Source organism: Bombyx mori, chromosome 9 (genome assembly GCF_030269925.1).
Source record: "Bombyx mori chromosome 9, ASM3026992v2".
Lineage (NCBI taxonomy): Eukaryota > Metazoa > Arthropoda > Insecta > Lepidoptera > Bombycidae > Bombyx > Bombyx mori.
Window position 1 is genome coordinate 5,475,731 of NC_085115.1, and position 18,369 is coordinate 5,494,099.

Below are 18,369 nucleotides of genomic sequence, written 5' to 3' on the forward strand. Positions count from 1 at the left end.
CGCACGGGTAGGCACCACCACCCTGCCTATTTCTGTCGTGAAGCAGTAATGCGTTTCGGCTTGAAGGGTGGGGCAGCCGTTGTAACTATACTGAGACCTTAGAACTTATATCTCAAGGTGTGTGGCGCATTTACGTTGTAGATGTCTATGGGTTTCAGTAACCACTTAACACCAGGTGGGCTGTGAGCTCGTCCACACATCGAGGCAATAAAAAAAAACATAAAAATTAAGAAAAAACCTGTATAAAGAAAGATGTAATTTGTAAAATAATTGTATTATAATTTGTTTGTGAACCAGGAATGAAGTAGAATAGCGATATAGTTTGTTTATCCGGAGATTGATCAGTTTATTTGTTTAGGTGATGATGCGACCACAAGAACAGCTGCAGATCGACACGGGAGACGAGGCCGCAAACTTCAAAGCCGTCGCTCAGAGACAAGCGAATAAAATCGTCACGATATCGAGCGTCGAACCTTTGGAAATTACTATCACTAGAACCGGAATGGAGGTAAAGTCTAATTGTGTTCATGTGTTTTTTTGCCGAGAATGTGGTAGATAAATAGTACGGTAGGCAGCGGCTTGGCTCTGATCCTGGCATTGCTGAGGTCCATGGGCGACGGTATCCACTTACCATCAGATGGGCCGTATGCTCATCTGCCTACAAGGGCAATAAAAAAAAGATCAATCGGCGTGCTATCTGAAAGATTTCTTTTTATCGAAAAAATATAATGAAATTTGTTCATAAATGGGGAAATTGATTTTAATTTCATGCTTGACTGAGAGCGCATTATTGTACAGTGACGTCAACGTTTAACGGTATAAAACAGATTTTAGCCGGATTTATTCGGGACGCGGGAAAATAATAGAGCATTCCTTCTCGATCTCTTACAAGTAATCTGTAACCAGAATAAAAACATTATTTACCAAGTATTTTGGTTTTGAATATACATGTCATTCAGGTACCCAAATAGTATTTCAAATTAGTTTATCATGATTCTTATAAGCTATACAATGAATAACTTTAATTTTTATGTTTCATTTTTTTTTGTTAAAGTATTTAAGAATTTAATTCTAGCTTTACTAGGCTGCACTAAAAGTATCGGGAATGGAATATTTCCACTGTTCCTGTCATCTTAAAATCTTTTTAATTGAAAACTCCTTGGTTTTAAAAATCGAATACCATTTATTTATTTAAAAAAAGATTCTCGGTCTTGTCACGAGGTTTTGTCAAACTTGTTTAGTCGTTGAGAAAATGGAATTGACTCGAGAAAATTCAAGCGCGATGATTTATTATGACTTTCGAAGTGGTTTAACACAAAAACAGTGTGTTGACTGGATGATTTCTGCATTTGGTGATGAAGCCCCATCCAAAACCATAATTTATCGCTGGTTTGCTGAGTTTCAACGTGGACGTGTCAAGCTCAGTGATGATCCCCGTCAAGGTCGTCCAAAAACTGCAGTCACCCAAGAAAACGTTGATGCTGTGCGTAAGCTGATTGAGGAAGATCGGCATGTGACATACCGCGAAATTCAGGCAACTTTAGACATTGGCATGAGTCAAATACAAATAATCTTGCATGAACAATTAGGTGTAAAAAAGTTGTTTTCCCGATGGATACCGCATTCGCTCTGTGAAGAGCAAAAAGCGGCTCGCGTTACTTAGTGCGTCAGAACTCTCGAAAGATTCCACGCAGGATCCTCAAATGCTGTATACAACATTGTATCAAGTGACGAATCCTGGATATACGTTTACGAACCCGAAACAAAAAACCAGTCACGAGTTTGGGTGTTCGAAAATGAGTTAAAGCCAACAAAAATTGTTCGTTCACGGAGTGTTGCAAAAAAAATGGTGGCCACGTTTGTCTCCAAAACCGGCCATGTTACGACTATTCCTCTTGAGGGACAAAGAACGGTTAATGCAGAATGGTATGCTAGCATTTGTTTGCCACAGGTCGTTTCTGAACTCCGTAAAGAGAACTGCAACCGCCGCATCATCCTCCATCACGACAATGCGAGTTCTCACACCGCGCACAGAACAAAAGAGTTTTTAGAGCAAGAAAACATAGAATTATTAGACCATCCGCCGTACAGCCCCGACCTAAGCCCTAATGATTTCTATACTTTCCCTAAAATAAAGAATAAATTGCGTGGACAGAGATTTTCATCACCTGAAGGAGCTGTGGACGCCTACAAAACGGCCATTTTGGAGACCCCAACTTCCGAATGGAATGGTTGCTTCAATGATTGGTTCCATCATATGGAAAAATGTGTCAAATTTCGCGGAGAATACTTCGAAAAGCAATAAAAACATTTTTAAATAGTAATGTTGTGTCACTTCGTTAATTCCCGAAATTTTTAGTGCCGCCCTCGTAAAGGTTAACTTAGATTTTTGAATGGTGTGATGGTATGATACAAAATTGTTTTTTGTTCCACAGGTTCTGTCCCAACTTGGCAACTCATTCTCAGCAGCCATCGCAGATACATCTGACTCTTCTGTTGTATCGAAATCAAAGTCTGATGACGTAAGTACCGTACCGAGCGATGCGCTTGTGCCGGTGTTCAAATATCACAGATTTGTACCATTTTTTCCACGGACGAAAGTTTTACGTGATAACGTCATAAAGAAACATTGTTGGAAAATTGCATACTTTTATGAATTGAATTAAATTCTTACCACTGAATTGTCATTATTTTGTATAATACAAAGAAAGAGTTAATTGAAAAATACATTTTATTCGATAAATTGACGCTTGGGATAAATTCATTAATCGTGCCTCTCTGTCGTTTGCTCCGCGATCTCGCTTGCACGCTCAGGTTCAGGCGGAACGTGACACTTTTTTATGCGTGCAGCCGGTGTTCGTCGATTTATACGCCATCTATGATACGCCAATAAACTAGAAAAAAATACCATGCGCAATTAGTACATGTAATTGTAAGCCAGAACGGATAGGTAGCACCATCTTGTCTGCTTATACCAAGAAGCAGTGAGTCATTCCGGCTTAAAATATGTGTAAGAGCCGTGACAATACAATTGGAACATCGGCCTCGTATACCGAGTTGGGAGGCGGCATTCACCTATACCTAACCTATAGAAGATACAAGTGCACAAGTATGCCAGATGGGCTCATTCGCCCGTCCAAGCAATAAACATGTATAAACGATATGGGCGCCATCTTCAGTGTGCTGCCAGAAATGTACTTGCCAGAAATTTACACTTTACTAATTTACCCGGAGAAGGCAACCGACCGAACAAAAATATTAGATTATGGTTTTATTTTAAACTAACAAATTAGTTAGTGGGTATAATATTAAAAAATATATAATTAATTAAATTAAAATTACAATTCCAATTTTTTAGCAAATGGCGAAGAAGAAATTCTATGGTGCCCCGTACGTTTTGCACAATTTTACCGGCCTGACCGCCAGGCTAATGTTACAAGACAACCACGACTTCTCCGTATTTATCGTCGAAGACAAAAGTGTTTCTGACTATAGGTATGTATGTACATGAATATTAAATACTCTTGCACGAGCTTCCTCTTGTGGAAGTCGATAATTTCTATTTATTTTAAATTTGTAGGGAAGTCGTTTTGGAGTCGGGCGCGTGCGTACCGCTTCAGTTGAAGCATGGCGGTCTGAATATGATGAAACTTAACGAACCCCCACCGCCCCTGAAGTTAAATGTTAAGGTATGAATTTTAATCACCGATTTAAATATAACACAGGTGCCAACCCTGACACCGATTCTGATTGTATGTATTGTCATAACGGCATTTGTTTATAGCAGCGCCTACTGAGTTTCTCGCCGGATTTTCTCAGTGGGTCGCGGTTCCGATCCGGTGGTAGATTCTACGAAGCACTGCTCTTGCTAGGGCTAGTGTTACCAAATTCTCTCAGGTTTAGCCCGTGAGCTCACGTGCCCGTCCTGTCGTAGTTGGAATAGCATCTTAGGCTACCAGAGAATAGGTAGGAAAAAAAACAGCAGTCTTGGGATTTGGATTGAAAAATTGTCAAGGTAAATTTTATGTAAGATAACGAGTTAGACGTATTCTTCATACTTTCGATGAAGGTATCTTTTATATTGAAAATAGTTTTTGTCGTGTCTGTAGCCTAACGTTTCGGCTGTCAGCGTATTGAACGTTGAGATGTAGCTGCGTTCAAACCCCAGAGAGATACTAAGTTTTCTAATTTAATACGCTGTTCGTGTACTTAACCGAAAATCGTTGTGAAGTCGTTGTGGCCTAAAGGATAAGACGTCCGGTGCATTCGTATGTAGCGATGCACCGGTGTTCGAATCCCGCAGGCGGGTACCAATTTTTCTAATGAAATACATACTCAACAAATGTTCACGATTGACTTCCACGGTGAAGGAATAACATCGTGTAATAAAAATCAAACCCGCAAAATTATAATTTGCGTAATCACTGGTTCCTACCACCTCTTGGGAGTCTGCGCGGGCGGGTGCCACCACCCCGCCTATTTCCGCCGTGAAGCAGTAATGCGTTTCGGTTTGAGGGGTGGGGCAGCCGTTGTAACTATACTGAGACCTTAGAACTTATATCTCAAGGTGGGTGGCGCATTTACGTTGTAGATGTTTATGGGCTCCAGTAACCACTTGGCACCGGGTGGTCTGTGAGCTCGTCCATCCATCTAAGCAATAAAAAAAAAAAAATCTTCACGAATTTCGAACGGAACCATGAAAAAAATAACTTAATCAGTAAAATATATTAATGCCTTACATTTATCTTATTTTTGAGGGTCTTAATTGTATTTAAAAAAAATAACAAAATACCTTACAGATTGTGGAAATAGATGAAGACCTTCAGATACCCGTCGAACGTGCCGACAAAAGGTACTTCACTCTGGGCCGGAAACTCACCAGCGGCACTATGGAGAGGAACGTGCCTCACGTAGCAGCCGCCGAGCCGCGGGGACTCATCTCGGACGTGGTCATGCAAGATGCAGCCTTGCACATCTATCTGCGCAGTGTCGTGCAAGTAAGCACAAGTCTACTTCACTGAGGAGTTGAGGAGTTGAGAGAAATTGGTACTGGACCCATAGACATCACGACGTAATACCACCACCCGCAACAATACATGCGACCGAAGGCTATCATTTCGTGAAAGCTTGCAGAGGGGCGAGAACGAATGACTATCGAATCGCTATCCAGAAAAAAAAGTTTTAAACAGCGCCCCTACCGTCCAAAAAAAGAATTAATTTCAGCGGCAGGAATGAATTTACTTAGTTTTACTTCGCGATAGAATCGTCACGTTCTCGAAACTATACTGATAATAGAGAGCACGAAAATTGTTTTGACATAAGGTCGTAAATGTCTAAGGATGGCTATCGAATAATACCATCTAATGTAACCATCAGTTTTTGTATTGATAACTCGATGCATTTACACTACGAATTCGATAGATTTTGGTGCTTGACGTACAAATCATGCCATATTGGTATGAACCAATGAGTGATAATGGAGAACGCGACTGCACATTCTTTCTCAAAATGCTTTATCGTATTTTACAACACTCACGGGAAAAAATATACTGGTGCTATTTTAGACACCGCTAAACCAAGCGTTTCCACCTTTTCAATACGCAGTTCGAAGTTATTAAAACACAGAGAAAAGATAGACGGTTGAATACATAATAGGAAACCGGTCAACATTTTTAATTCCCTGGTTTATAAAGTTTATTAAAGTTTAGTAAAGCTTAAAGTTTACTTTGCAATAAATACTCTGCCGAAGCCAACTTCACTGCGTTTGACGTAATTTGAGAACAAAATGCACGACAAGTTAAACTTATGTCATAAATTACCCAACAATTAACAACATATTATTATGACATAATACGTTGCAATTGAAGTCAAGTTTTAATGTTGTTCTTTATCATAGGTAACAAACACATTATCCGTCAATGTATCGGTATACTACATGACATTGAGCGGAAACGAAGTCAGATTGTTAGGGGAAGTCCCGCCCGGCGAAATACTAAGGCTTCCGCTGCAAGCCGTGCACACACCAACCGCAGAAATATTTTTCTCCGTCGAAGGTAAAATTGTCATTCTTATAGATTGATTGATATGAGTAATGATTTTTTTTTAATTGCTTATATGGGTGGCCGAGCTCACAGCCCACCTGGTGTTAAGCGGTTACTGGAGCGCATGGACATCTACAACGTAAATGCGCCACCCACCTTGAGATATAAGTTCTAAGGTCTCAGTATAGTCACAACGGCTGCCCCACCCTTTAAACCGAAACGCATTACTTAAACGCATACTTACTACGCATCACGGCAGAAACAGGCGGGGTCGTGCTACCTACCCGTGCGGACTCACAACGTAGACTCGGAATGTCCGACATTAATTAAATCAGTATAGTAATTTACTCAGATGCTTTAATTAATTTTAGTTATCGATTACAATGGGTACGTTTTAGTTTTTTTTACTGTCGTTAATCTATACTAATATATAAATCAGTGGCTTTTACGGATGTTCCGTTATAACTACTGAACCATGCATCCGATTGCGGGGGCGTTAATGATGAGAATCTTTGTGGGGGTGAGAGTTAATAATGTTAATTTTAAATGTCCTGCGAAGCGGACGGGTACAGCTAGTGTTTTATATAAATCTGAGTTGGTGCGAACTTCAAACCTTCAGCGTCTGTAGCACCCTACAACCTGCTATAGTGATGTGGTCGTGCGCAGGTTTCACCGTGTCGGTGTCGCCCTTCGTCTGGCGCGAGCTGCAGCAAGAAGTCAGGATCGCTAAACTACTTCAGTGCAACTCGAAAGATAAAGCTAGCGGTGAAAAGTTCTATATCAAAGTAAGTATGCTTTTAAGTTTTAAACCAACATATTTGAATAACAAAAAGATTGTATATTTTAAATTAATTATAAATTTGCGAAATTAACATCTAAAGCTGATGTAAACCTAGTCATATACTAACTAGTATTATAGGTACGAGCTATATTTTTATTTATTAAAATATGTCTATTTAATGTAGCTATTTAATTACTTAGATGGGTGAATCTAATCACAGCTCACCTCTAATGTGCTTATTGGAGCCCATAGACATTAACGACCACAATGCCGCCACCCACTTTGAGACGAAGGTCCAAGTCCCAATTGTAAATTGCAACGGCTGTCCCGCCCTTCAATTATCATTTCGCGTCAGAAGTAAGCAGGAGGGTGTTGCCCAACCGCTCGAGCATACAAGACGCCTTACGACCAGTCATAACGCAAATTATATTATAGCCGGTATCATTTGGTGTAGTGGTAGTGACATGGTCACTACATAAGGGGGTCGCGGGTTCGAATCCCGCCCAGGGAAGATATTTGTATGATAAAATAAATATAAATGTCTTTTCCAGGGTTATGGATGTATATTAAATATATGTATTTGTATAATAAGAATCTGACATTTATTTCTGTTATCTGGTACCTGTAACACGAGTTCTTTACGATCTTAGCAGGGGACCAGTTAATGTGGCGTGATCATTAGTAAATATTTATTTATTTATTTATATTATTTATTTATTTTTACTATATGTTATGTATGGTTCGATATTTCGTAAAAGGCCATAGGGACCATGGAGCAAGTGTTCTACGAGCACTCGAACCGTCACACGTTCGCGTCGTCTTGCTACGACATCGTCCTGAAGCCGGCGGTCAAGCTACAGAACTGTCTGCCGGTCGACATCGTCGTGTCCCAGTTGGGCCTCAAGCGCACGCAGACCTTCAAGCCGGGTGAAATGTTCCACTTATCGCACTTGGCGCCGAATAAAGCATCGATCGTTATTATGGTGAGTGTGAATTGTGTCACCGGTGAGTTTGTTTATTCATCATCCCCTATTCAATTGGACGCCACTGAGTACAATCCTCAGCTTCCCTCATCCAGCTCTTGCCAGTCACTCCTCATAGATTGTCACTCCATATTACAACATTAAAATTAAATTGGCATTTTTATTATCATTAATATTAATAAATAATCAAGCTTAATGTAATCTACCCACAATTTAGTGGAAAATAAAATACGAATACCTTTTCATCATCATCATCATCATTCTTCTGCCACTCTCCCAGTCACCTGGGGTCGGCGCAACATGTTTTATCCTTCCATACTCCGCTATCATATACCAATTCTTCGTTCACTCTCCTCTTACACATATCGTCTTTCACGCAATCCATCTATTCACAGATATTAAACACTTAATAAACCACCGTTATTACAAATTTAAACCTGAAGAAACACTAAATAGACAAAAATAAAACAAATCCACAACTTCACTCCTCATGTTCCCGCCAAAAAGTCCATATTAACCTATTTTCAATTTGACCACAGACTAAGCAATAATAAAAGTTTGACAATAAACATAGAGTATAAATATGTGTGCGTGTCAAATACATGGTAGTGTGTGTAATGTTTTTTTATTGATTTAATGTATTATTAATGCATAATTAAAAAAAAAATTAGCATTCTGCAATCCTTCACTGTATTCTCTATAAGTGTGAGAAATTTCATAATCCTCCGTACGTGCAATTTTCGTATAAAAGGGATACAAAGTTTTTGCTTCACGTATTAATATATAGATTCTCAAATATCCGTTTCTTTTTAGATACAAAACTATTTGGAGAAGTGCTGGGTGTGCACGAAAAATCTCCCCGAGGCCGAGATGGAGTTGTCGGTGTGGTCGTTCGAGTCGCACGACAGTCCGTCCGTGATGACGCTCGAGCTGGGCATGTGCAGCGCCGACACGGACGGCACGCAGATGCTCTCCCTGTACTGCCCCTTCTGGATGCTCAACAAGACCGGCTTCACCCTGTGCTATAGAGTGAGTACAAATTTCCTATAATCAAATCAATCGATGTGACATTTTTTTATTATTGGTAAATGTTTTAAAAAAAAAAGAACAACGTGCGTGCAACTTGGTGCACGTGTATGAAGTGAAACTTCTTTTTCGATGTGTAGTATTGTGGTTTTCTTCATTTTCCATCCTTAAATCGGATTACTCTTGTAATAGGGAATGATGATGTGTGCAAGAGATGCGACATTTTCAACATTTATATTATATGCATTTTAAATGATAGATAGAAAAATACAAATATATATATATTTTAAATACTTCATTAAAATATTTGACGCTACTCGTTGCTAACGCTCAGCAATGGCGCTGGCTTGTAACAGGTATACTACGCGCATGCGTTCGAATGTCATGCATTCACTCTAGCTCTGTCTCTTTCTAGTATGGTAGTGTTAAACGTATAACGCAACTTTGTTGGGAGTCGCATTAGAAGTTTCACTTCAAAAAGTTTGTGGCTCTTATCTTTATCATAAAATTTCTTTGGCTTCTTATCTACCTATTAAAAGCTAGAAAATAACAGGAGCTGTAGTGTCAGAAACGAGTAACATTTTCATAGGGTGTTATGTTAAAATTATTATTAACTTTGTCAAAATTAACTTAACTCTTCGCTCGTATAACGTTTAAAAACCGATTGGCCATAAAACATTCCGTGATTGCAGAAATCAAAGAAACCAGAAAAAGACTCCAGCACGCCGAACAAGGTATCTTTGAGATGATCCGGCTTCGATAGTTTTGTTACTATAAATATTTCATATGATTTTTATTTTATTTTTATTAATGCCTTATTAATCTAACGAGCTTCATCTCAAAGCGCTATTAGATTTTTGGTTTCGATTTTGTAAATTCATTTCCGTGTGTTTTACAGCATGCATTCAGCGGGGTCATAGTATAATCACAACAGTCGGTAGACTTTAACCAAAATTGTCGTTATTTCTTATTGTACGTATCTTATTATCATCTTTGGAGCTGGGTACATCTGATTTTTATTATATAAATAAATATTACAGATAAAACAATCACGTTGCAGTAAATTTATTAGACGTCGCACATCTTGTTTGCCAGTAAGTGCAAACAGACGGCTTCAATTTAGTTTTTTTTTTTTTTTTTATAAATACTTGTGCACGGGCTCTGGGATATTGGAATATTAACAGTACATCGTTTATAAGTCGGCACTGTTTACTTGTAATAAACTTTATTGTGCATAATACGAATGAGCTATATACAGCGTGTTCTTGGGTTCGGGCTTGAGATTGTAATTAATACTATGTGTAATGGAGACTTACATTTCAGTTTTCAATATTGGTGAAAGAGAATTCACATTAGGGTCTTATTGTCTCTGGCAACTGCTTTATGTCGGGTGTACCTCGAGTTTTTTTCCGGTTCGGCGCCAATAAAAATACTCGTCAGTTATGACGTTTTAAATTGATAAACACCTCATGAAATCCAAGAGAAATAAATTAAAACACATTTTAAGATTGTTCAAAACTAGAACGAGTAATTTTTTTATAAATATATTTCGGCGTGCGATGACCCTGCTGCTGTTGTGATTTTTTTATTATTATTATTTTTGCGCTCTGTCTAAATTACAACTAGTATTGCTTTTGGCCGAAATTTAAGATTAGACCAATATGTTGAAACTTTTGTTGTATGTGTTTATTTTATTCCGCCTACCTAACCTTACAATAATATACAGATGATATATACATACATATATGGCACTGTAACTTTCGAATTACATAAGTTGAACACTCTTAATTAATATTAAGTCTGATTCACATTGTACACAATACAAAAATGTACTTAAATTTTAAATTTACACGCGTGTTAAAATTATAATTTTAATAAATAATTTTTTTTTAAAGTCTATTGCATGTACGTTATAAAGTATGGTCACACCGAAATTAATCTTATAGTTCGATTTCGCTCTCGTTTTCTATCAATAGAATTTACAGTAACAAATTATTAAATAACTAGTAATTATTTTGATAATTGTTTTGAAGATATTTGCCTAAGAACTTTAGCAGACCTAATCAAAATACGTATATAACAAAGAATGAACCAAAATTTGGACTTAAAGCTTACGGTTCATTTAAGTCGAATAGTAAAATCACTATGCTTTTAATTGTTCTTTACGCACGTTTCGGTGTATCGATAAATAAAAATCTATAAATAAAATACATTATAATTTAATAATTTTAGAATGTCGACGAAACTGGAAATGTCATCTTTCATCCGAAAGACTACAAGGAACCGATACTATTCTCGTTCCGGGCGAAGAACTTCTTCGGCAAGAAAAAAGCTGCGATCAGAGTTGAATTCGGCGAATGGTCCGATAAGTTCTCGTTAGATGTCCCCGGCAGTTCCGGTGTCGTCATATGTAAACACGAAGGAAGGACTTATCAAGTAAGTGACGGCTAAGAGAGACTAATATGTTTTACTAAAAAATAAAGCACCATTGTAACGCACCCTAAAAACTAAATTAAAATAAAACGATAATAGTCTAACATATGTGCTAACATTTTTATAATTCCTTTGTTCTTTATTTTTCTTTAATGACTTCTTTCCCAATAGAGAACTTCCATTTTTAATTGTGATTTTTTCGAAATAAAATCCATTCAAAACTACTTTAGGATACTATACATTTGTAGGATACTATAAACTAATTCGCATAAATTTTTTGCAACTAATTTCACATCGCTACTGCTACGGAGCTGTCAGGTATATTAATATTACCAACACTTCATCACCGTACATATGTATATTTATACTTATTTTTTTACTGGTGGTAGGACCTCTTGTGAGTCCGTACGGGTAGGTACCACCACCCCCCCTATTTCTGCCGCGAAGCAGTAATGCGTATCGGTTTGAAGGGTGGGGCAGCCGTTGTAAATATACTGAGACCTTAGAACTCATATCTCAAGGTGGGTGGTGGCATTTACGTCTATTGGCTCCGGTAACCACTTAAAATCAGGAGGGCCGTGAGCTCGTCCACCCACCTAAGCAATAAAAAAAAACTTATTTAACCCTTTGGGCGCGAACCATCGCCAAATGGACTCACTCAATTTATGCGTATAATACATTTATAAATGACATTTATTTTATTTATAAGTTAATAACAATTAAAAAGTAATTTTGCTGTGAATTTAGTATTAATTTCTGTTTTTTTTTTAATTAGTTTTCTTAAGGTACTTTTTTTTTTAAATCTTCAGCCTTTTCTACAAAAATATTTGAAAATAAGCTAAGCACTAAAAGGGTTAAAATTACCAACGCTTCGTTAACTCAAAATTAATATCGATTGTTTTACAAAGAGAAAACAATGGTGCTTGTATTTTTTTTTAAAACCCTAATACGATATTTCCAGGTCGCGGTCACTAATCAGTTGACGTACAACAGCCTCACTAAGATGGTTATATTCACTCCGTACTTCCTGATCATCAACGAAGCGCCGCTCGCTATCCAGTACCAAGAGCTGCACAGGTCGGGAGATCCGTGGAGAGAGGTACGCTACTTACCATCAATTGTATGTATTGGAAGTGGAAGGAAAGAGGCCTAGGGGGCGTAGTCCCATGCGCTGGTCCAATCAGATTAAGACGACTTTGGAATCCAGTATCAATATCGCGGAGGACAGGAGTGAATGGAGGAACATAGTCCTAACAAAAGTTCTCAGTAAAGGTCACGACCCTCAGAACTGAGGAATACGACACACGGAGGGATGCATTGATGGGACATTTTTTTACTGATGGTAGGACCTCTTGTGAGTCCGCACGGGTAGGTACCACTACCCTGCCTATTTCTGCCGTGAACCTTAGAACTTATCTCAAGGTGGGTGGTGACATTTACGTTTTAGATGTCTATGGGTTCCGGTAACCACTTAACACCAGGTGGGCTGTGAGCTCGTCCCCCATCTAAGCAATAAAAAAAAGGAATTAAAAGTGTCGGTATTGTTGTGGAAGTGCCGTTCAAACCGTAAGGAAAGACCGCTTCTAGGTTGATGATTGAAAGATTAAATAAAGTTGAAGATAACGTTAGCAGTATTGCGTTCTCAGAGGCGACTATTGCTCTCTGTACGCTTCTTGATTGTCGCACGATTGTTCCGACTGTTTGTTTGCGAATTGTTAAAGGCGATAATTACAAGAATCTATGTATTTAAGATCACATAATTACTTACGAATGTCTCCTCTTTTATAAAACAATTATGTTTTAATCTTTTTAACTCTTTACATACGTTTGTAATTTGTTATTTGGAAATCAATAACATCGTCTGTAAATTGTTTAAATAAAGTAAGTATTTTTATAGGTGGAGCAGAACTCCAGTGCTCCGTTGTGGCCGGTGGTCGAGAAAGAAGACAAACTTCTCCTGTTGAGAGTGGCTGGTTCTACGGAACACGCGGCGCCCTTCCTCTACACAGAACAGAATAGCGTTTGTTTGAAATTGAAAAATGAGGTAAGGCAATCAACGTGTTGTTGTGAGCATTCCAATAGAAAACATCAAACAAGTTTATTCATAATCATTTATTCGGTTTTTGAGAGTCGATGAAATAATTAAAACTACTGTTACCTTTATTTGTCAGTCGTACGGTGACCACGAAAACTGTAAAGTATTCGAATCGTCAGAAATAATATGGGGACAATAATAAATGTCCGATTAAACCGTACACTAAGTTTTGTTTGATATTCGTTACATATCTGGAGTTGTACTAATAAATTGAATATTAGTTTCTGTTCATGACAATATAATTCCGTGCTATCATTTTGATTCATTTTCCATTACGTCATTTTAGAAATTATTCGTTGGCCGTTTATTATTCATATATATAAATTAATTGCTGTTCGGTAGTCTCGCTAAAACTCGAGAGCGGCTGGATCGGTTTGGCTAATCTTGGTCTTGAATTGACAATGCTCGGAATTAAATAAAAATAACAATTTTGTTTTTCCTTTGATGTGTACCCCGTCGGACGGATTCCTTTTGTTTGTTTTAAGTTTATTTTATACAAAAAGCTTACGTATTTTATTTATCGATTGAGGCACTACGAAGTCTGCCGGTTCAGCTAGTTTTCATTAAAAATGTAATTCTTAAGCGAATAATGTTTTTTTTTATAAAGTATGGCGGTCTACACGTCGAAGTTCAGTTGAGTGAGGGAGGCACGTACATAACGATACGCCAGTACCGGGACGGCCACGCGCCGGCGCTGCTCGTCAACTACTCGCCGCACGCGATCACCGTGTACGAAAAAGAAAACGTTAATAGCGTGTGAGTATATTTTGGTCATTGAATTAAGTGTTTTGTTTATATCCCGTCGATAGAACTACAGATTCAGAACAGTTTTTCTTAAAATTAGTTTTATGAGAATTTGAGGGTAGTTTTTGTTATTTTTCTTAGGGTCTACGTCCTCAACACGAAATTTAACTGTTCAAAGCGTTCAATGATCGAGATTCGAACATAATCACTGTCACCTTAAGATTTAGACTCGCTTTGTGTGTGTATGAAAAAAAAAAATGCTCGTCATTAGCTACTAAACGAAAAGGCCGGTTGACAGACGAAAAAAGCTCGGAAACAAATAGAAAAAACAGACGAAAATAAAAATAAAACTGACTGTTTTGTTTTCGCTCTTATATATACATACATGAATTTAATAAATATACACTAAAAGTAGCAGGATAGATACATAATACTATAGAAATAGACAGACGTAGATGTAAAGGAAACAATCAATTGCAGTTTAAAAAGTGTAATGGATATTCGACTTTGTGCTTCTAGTATTAAGTTCTAATTATCGATTTTTTTTTCACGATCTAGGCAAATTCCGTCCATGCACAAAATGTTTTACACTTGGGACAATCCAGCCGGACCGCGCGTCCTTATATTCGAAGGGCACAAACGAAAGGAAGTCGAAAACGATCTTAGAAAAGATGGCATCGGTGATTTCATGTAAGCTTAATTAAACCTTTTACTCTTAAATAGTTATATTAAAAAGTCACATAATCTGTTGGATATTTTAAATGTTAGTTCCGTTTTATTGTAAACTTATGTCGCATGTCAACGTATTTCACGGCTCATTTAGGCAATACATATATATATATGAAGTTTAGGGATACCTAATAAAATAATTTTTGTACTATGCATTTTTCATACAATAAACAGCAGCAGTACATATTTTATTTCGCTATAACAGCGGCGTCAATTTTCATTTCAATCGAAATTTAAACAGGACGAAACGAGGCTGTATTCCAAATTGATTACTGTGCTTTGTAACTTTACAACTCAAAATCGTTTAACAGGATCACCGAAACGTGCCGCGTCTCGTGGGTGTCGTTCCTGGACGGTCTCCAACGTGTGATTTTGTTCACCGACGACCCGATACTGGCGAGCGGCGCCTACTCCATCGGGGAAGTGGAGGCCATCGACATGGAGATCGTGCTGTCCATGCAGGGGATGGGCCTCTCGCTAGTTAACGATCACGAAATGCTCGAGCTCCTCTACATCAGCATATCCAAGTAACTATAGAGCTTTAGTAAACCGCTTTTTTTACTGGTGGTAGGACCTCTTGTGAGTCCACACGGGCAGGTACCACCGCACTGCCTATTTCTGCCTTGAAGCAGTAATGCGTTTCGTATTGAAGGGTGAGGCAGCCGTTGTAACTCATTGAGACCTTAGAACTTGAAGGTGGCTTAGCAAGAAGGTGGGTGGCGCATTTACGTTGTAGATGTCTATGGGCTCAAGTAACCACTTAACACCAGGTGGGCTGTGAGCTCGTCCACCCATCTAAGCAATAAAAAAAACTGCTGGGTAACAACAGACATCTAGCTAATGGCTGCGGCGAAGTTCACGCGCCCCGCTTCGAGTGGAGGTAGAGCCGCACTGTAAAACGATCTAGACGCGTCTATGTAATAAGTAACTAATTCACATTCTGATGTTATTGACTGTCGGAGTCCATAAACATCAATGAGAAGTTTTTTTTAATACAAAAATTCAAAATTAAATATTCATAATTCAATCTTTGTTTCTGGTATTAGCATTTCTGGTATGGCTTTTTTGCGAGCTCCCTGGCACCACCCTGCTTATTTCTGCCGTGAAGCAGTAGTGCGTTTCGGTTTGAAAGGTGGGATAACTGTTATACTGAAAGACTAACTTAGAATTCATGTCTCAAGGTAGATGACGGCATTTACATCGGTGATGTCTATGAGCTCCGGTGACTAGTTCACACCAGGTGAGCTGTGAGCTCGTCCACTCTTATTAAAAAAACTTCAGAGGTGTCAAGGGACACCCGGATGGAACGAAGTTCCTTTCGATTAATTAGTGAAGGAATTGTATATATTTTTTTAAGTTATAATAATAAATTACGGCATTATGAAGAAGAAAAAAACAATACTATGAACTAAATTACTATTGTTGAAACGCTATCTCGAGAAACTGTCCTCATTACGCGGACCAATCGGATACGAGCAATGTCACGCGATAAGCGCCTACACGTTGATTGGTCAGAATGACGGATCTAAAAAGTGTCGTGACAACTTTTCGTAAGAATTTTTTCCGTCTAGCACCCTTTCACAACGCGCGATAAGGAACTTCGTTCCAACAATAAAAATAATAATTTAAAACTTCAATTTCCGAGTTAACCCTATCAACAGTTTGCATTTATCATTGCATTTATTTTGTCTGCAAAACATACATGAGATGATTTTTAATCTAATTACAGTTCAGGAATCGTATGGGAGCAATGTAAGATCGGTGCCCGTCGCTACAAGAAGATAGAGGGACAGAAAGTGGTTCAATTCGAAGAGGCGTACCAGAGGTACTTGGTCGAGAAGATGGTCAGCGACGAACCCGCTCAGAAAGCTATTGTGCAGATCGATGAAAAAACAGAGGTATCAATTGTTTCTGTTACTTGAGTGATGTTATTAAATTTGTATCAAATTTTAAGCTAAATTATAAATACATTTTCTGTTGTTTTTGGGTATTTATAATTGACAACTTTCATACGTTTCAAAGCGTAATGAATTTACTTTTAAGATGGTACAGTAATTGTTTTTACCCTATTTAAGTTCGCTTTCTTGATGTTTTAATTTATTTTAATGTGATTTACCGATAGCTAAATCTTATGATTGATTCAAGAAAATGCGTTATAATTAATAAATTTTTTGGTATTTTTTGAATGATGTTGTGTAGTATTTATTAGGATGTAATTGTTTTCGGTGAACAAACTTAGAAACGTTTGGAAGTAACAAATGTGATGAAAGGATGGTTTCATTAGTGCTGTGGGGTAGAACTAACTGCGTACAGCACCTGGCGGCACTCATTGCATCGGTTGGTTTTGCAGGTGAACTTCGAGGAGATGCGCATCCTGAAGCCGACGCCGCGCCTGCTGCGCCGCACGCTGGAGGCGGGGCTGTGGGCGTCGTACAGTCTGTCGGCACACTCGCGCCGCCTGCACGCGCGCCTGCACCGCCTGCAGCTCGACCAGCAGTTGCCGCTGCCCACCTTCCCCGTGGTGCTGGCGCCCGTGCCGCCGCCCAGATCCGTCGCCAACGACGACCCCAACGGTACCTACACACCCTTTTGAGCTCCAAGGGATACTACCCGCACGTACCAGCACGTACGCGCACGTACTCGCACGTACACGCACGTATGCGCATGTACACGCAAATGTTCACATCGCGTAATAAAAATCAAACCCGCAAAATTATAATTTGCGTAATTACTGGTGGTAGGACCGCTTGTGAGTCCGCACGGGTAGGTACCACCGCCCCGCCTATTTCTGCCGTGAAGCAGTAATGCGTTTCAGTTTGAAGGGTGGGTGGGGCATCCGTTGTAACTATACTGAGATCTTAGAACTTATATCTCAAGGTGGGTGGCGCATTTACGTTGTAGTTGTCTATGGGCTCCAGTAACAACTAAACACCAGGTGGGCTGTGAGCTCGTCCACCTATCTAAGAATCCACGTCCGTACGTAGTGTCAGTAACCGACAACCGAACATTACACTTTCAGCTTCATATTTGCTGTGCATACAGTGATTATAAAAACCACGGAATTCATATTTCCATGTAAGGAAGAACTGTTACAAGAGCATTCAAAACGTGTGCTAAAATAGCTGTGCCGATTGCTTATTATGTTTTTAAGCATTTCATTTAGAAAAGTGAAATTAAAGTAAAGCATTGAACATTACTTTCGTAGGTATGAAACCGTTCATTGAAGTATCTATAGTAGAGCGGATCATGGAACACAGTAAAGTGCGCCAGTACAAATACTACAAGATGCTAATACAAGAGTTCCACGTGAAAGTCGACATGGGACTCATCAATGGTCTAATGGCGATGTTCCCGCAACAAGTACCCACCGAACAGGAAGCGGTAAGTGAACAATATTTTATTCGAAACTTGCAATATTTTGATGTCCATTACGGCTCGATAAAATCGGAAGTCGGTTTTGGTGCCGAATTTATTAAATAAAAAAATAATAATGAATTATTATAAAATATGATAACTGAAAAATGGGAATGAAATCGA

At 38.6% G+C, this 18,369-nt stretch overlaps 1 protein-coding gene across 3 annotated transcripts in view; it reads left to right on the forward strand.

Annotated features, from left to right (window-relative positions):
* The window catches only part of LOC101737991 (intermembrane lipid transfer protein Vps13), a 68,362-nt gene that overhangs the window by 34,081 nt on the left and 15,912 nt on the right, over positions 1–18,369 (forward strand). For 2 of the 3 annotated variants that reach the window (XM_038012753.2, XM_038012755.2), the window contains exons 33-51: positions 359–508; positions 2,436–2,522; positions 3,359–3,495; positions 3,581–3,689; positions 4,800–4,997; positions 5,897–6,053; positions 6,708–6,826; positions 7,581–7,805; positions 8,619–8,834; positions 9,524–9,565; positions 11,064–11,267; positions 12,226–12,363; positions 13,162–13,308; positions 13,967–14,115; positions 14,662–14,793; positions 15,144–15,359; positions 16,562–16,730; positions 17,183–17,405; positions 18,038–18,213. In XM_038012753.2, the coding sequence (XP_037868681.1) occupies positions 359–508; positions 2,436–2,522; positions 3,359–3,495; positions 3,581–3,689; positions 4,800–4,997; positions 5,897–6,053; positions 6,708–6,826; positions 7,581–7,805; positions 8,619–8,834; positions 9,524–9,565; positions 11,064–11,267; positions 12,226–12,363; positions 13,162–13,308; positions 13,967–14,115; positions 14,662–14,793; positions 15,144–15,359; positions 16,562–16,730; positions 17,183–17,405; positions 18,038–18,213 (2,994 nt within the window). The remainder of the gene's footprint in view (positions 1–358; positions 509–2,435; positions 2,523–3,358; positions 3,496–3,580; positions 3,690–4,799; positions 4,998–5,896; positions 6,054–6,707; positions 6,827–7,580; positions 7,806–8,618; positions 8,835–9,523; positions 9,566–11,063; positions 11,268–12,225; positions 12,364–13,161; positions 13,309–13,966; positions 14,116–14,661; positions 14,794–15,143; positions 15,360–16,561; positions 16,731–17,182; positions 17,406–18,037; positions 18,214–18,369) is intronic. The other variant, XM_038012756.2, reaches the window with a different exon arrangement.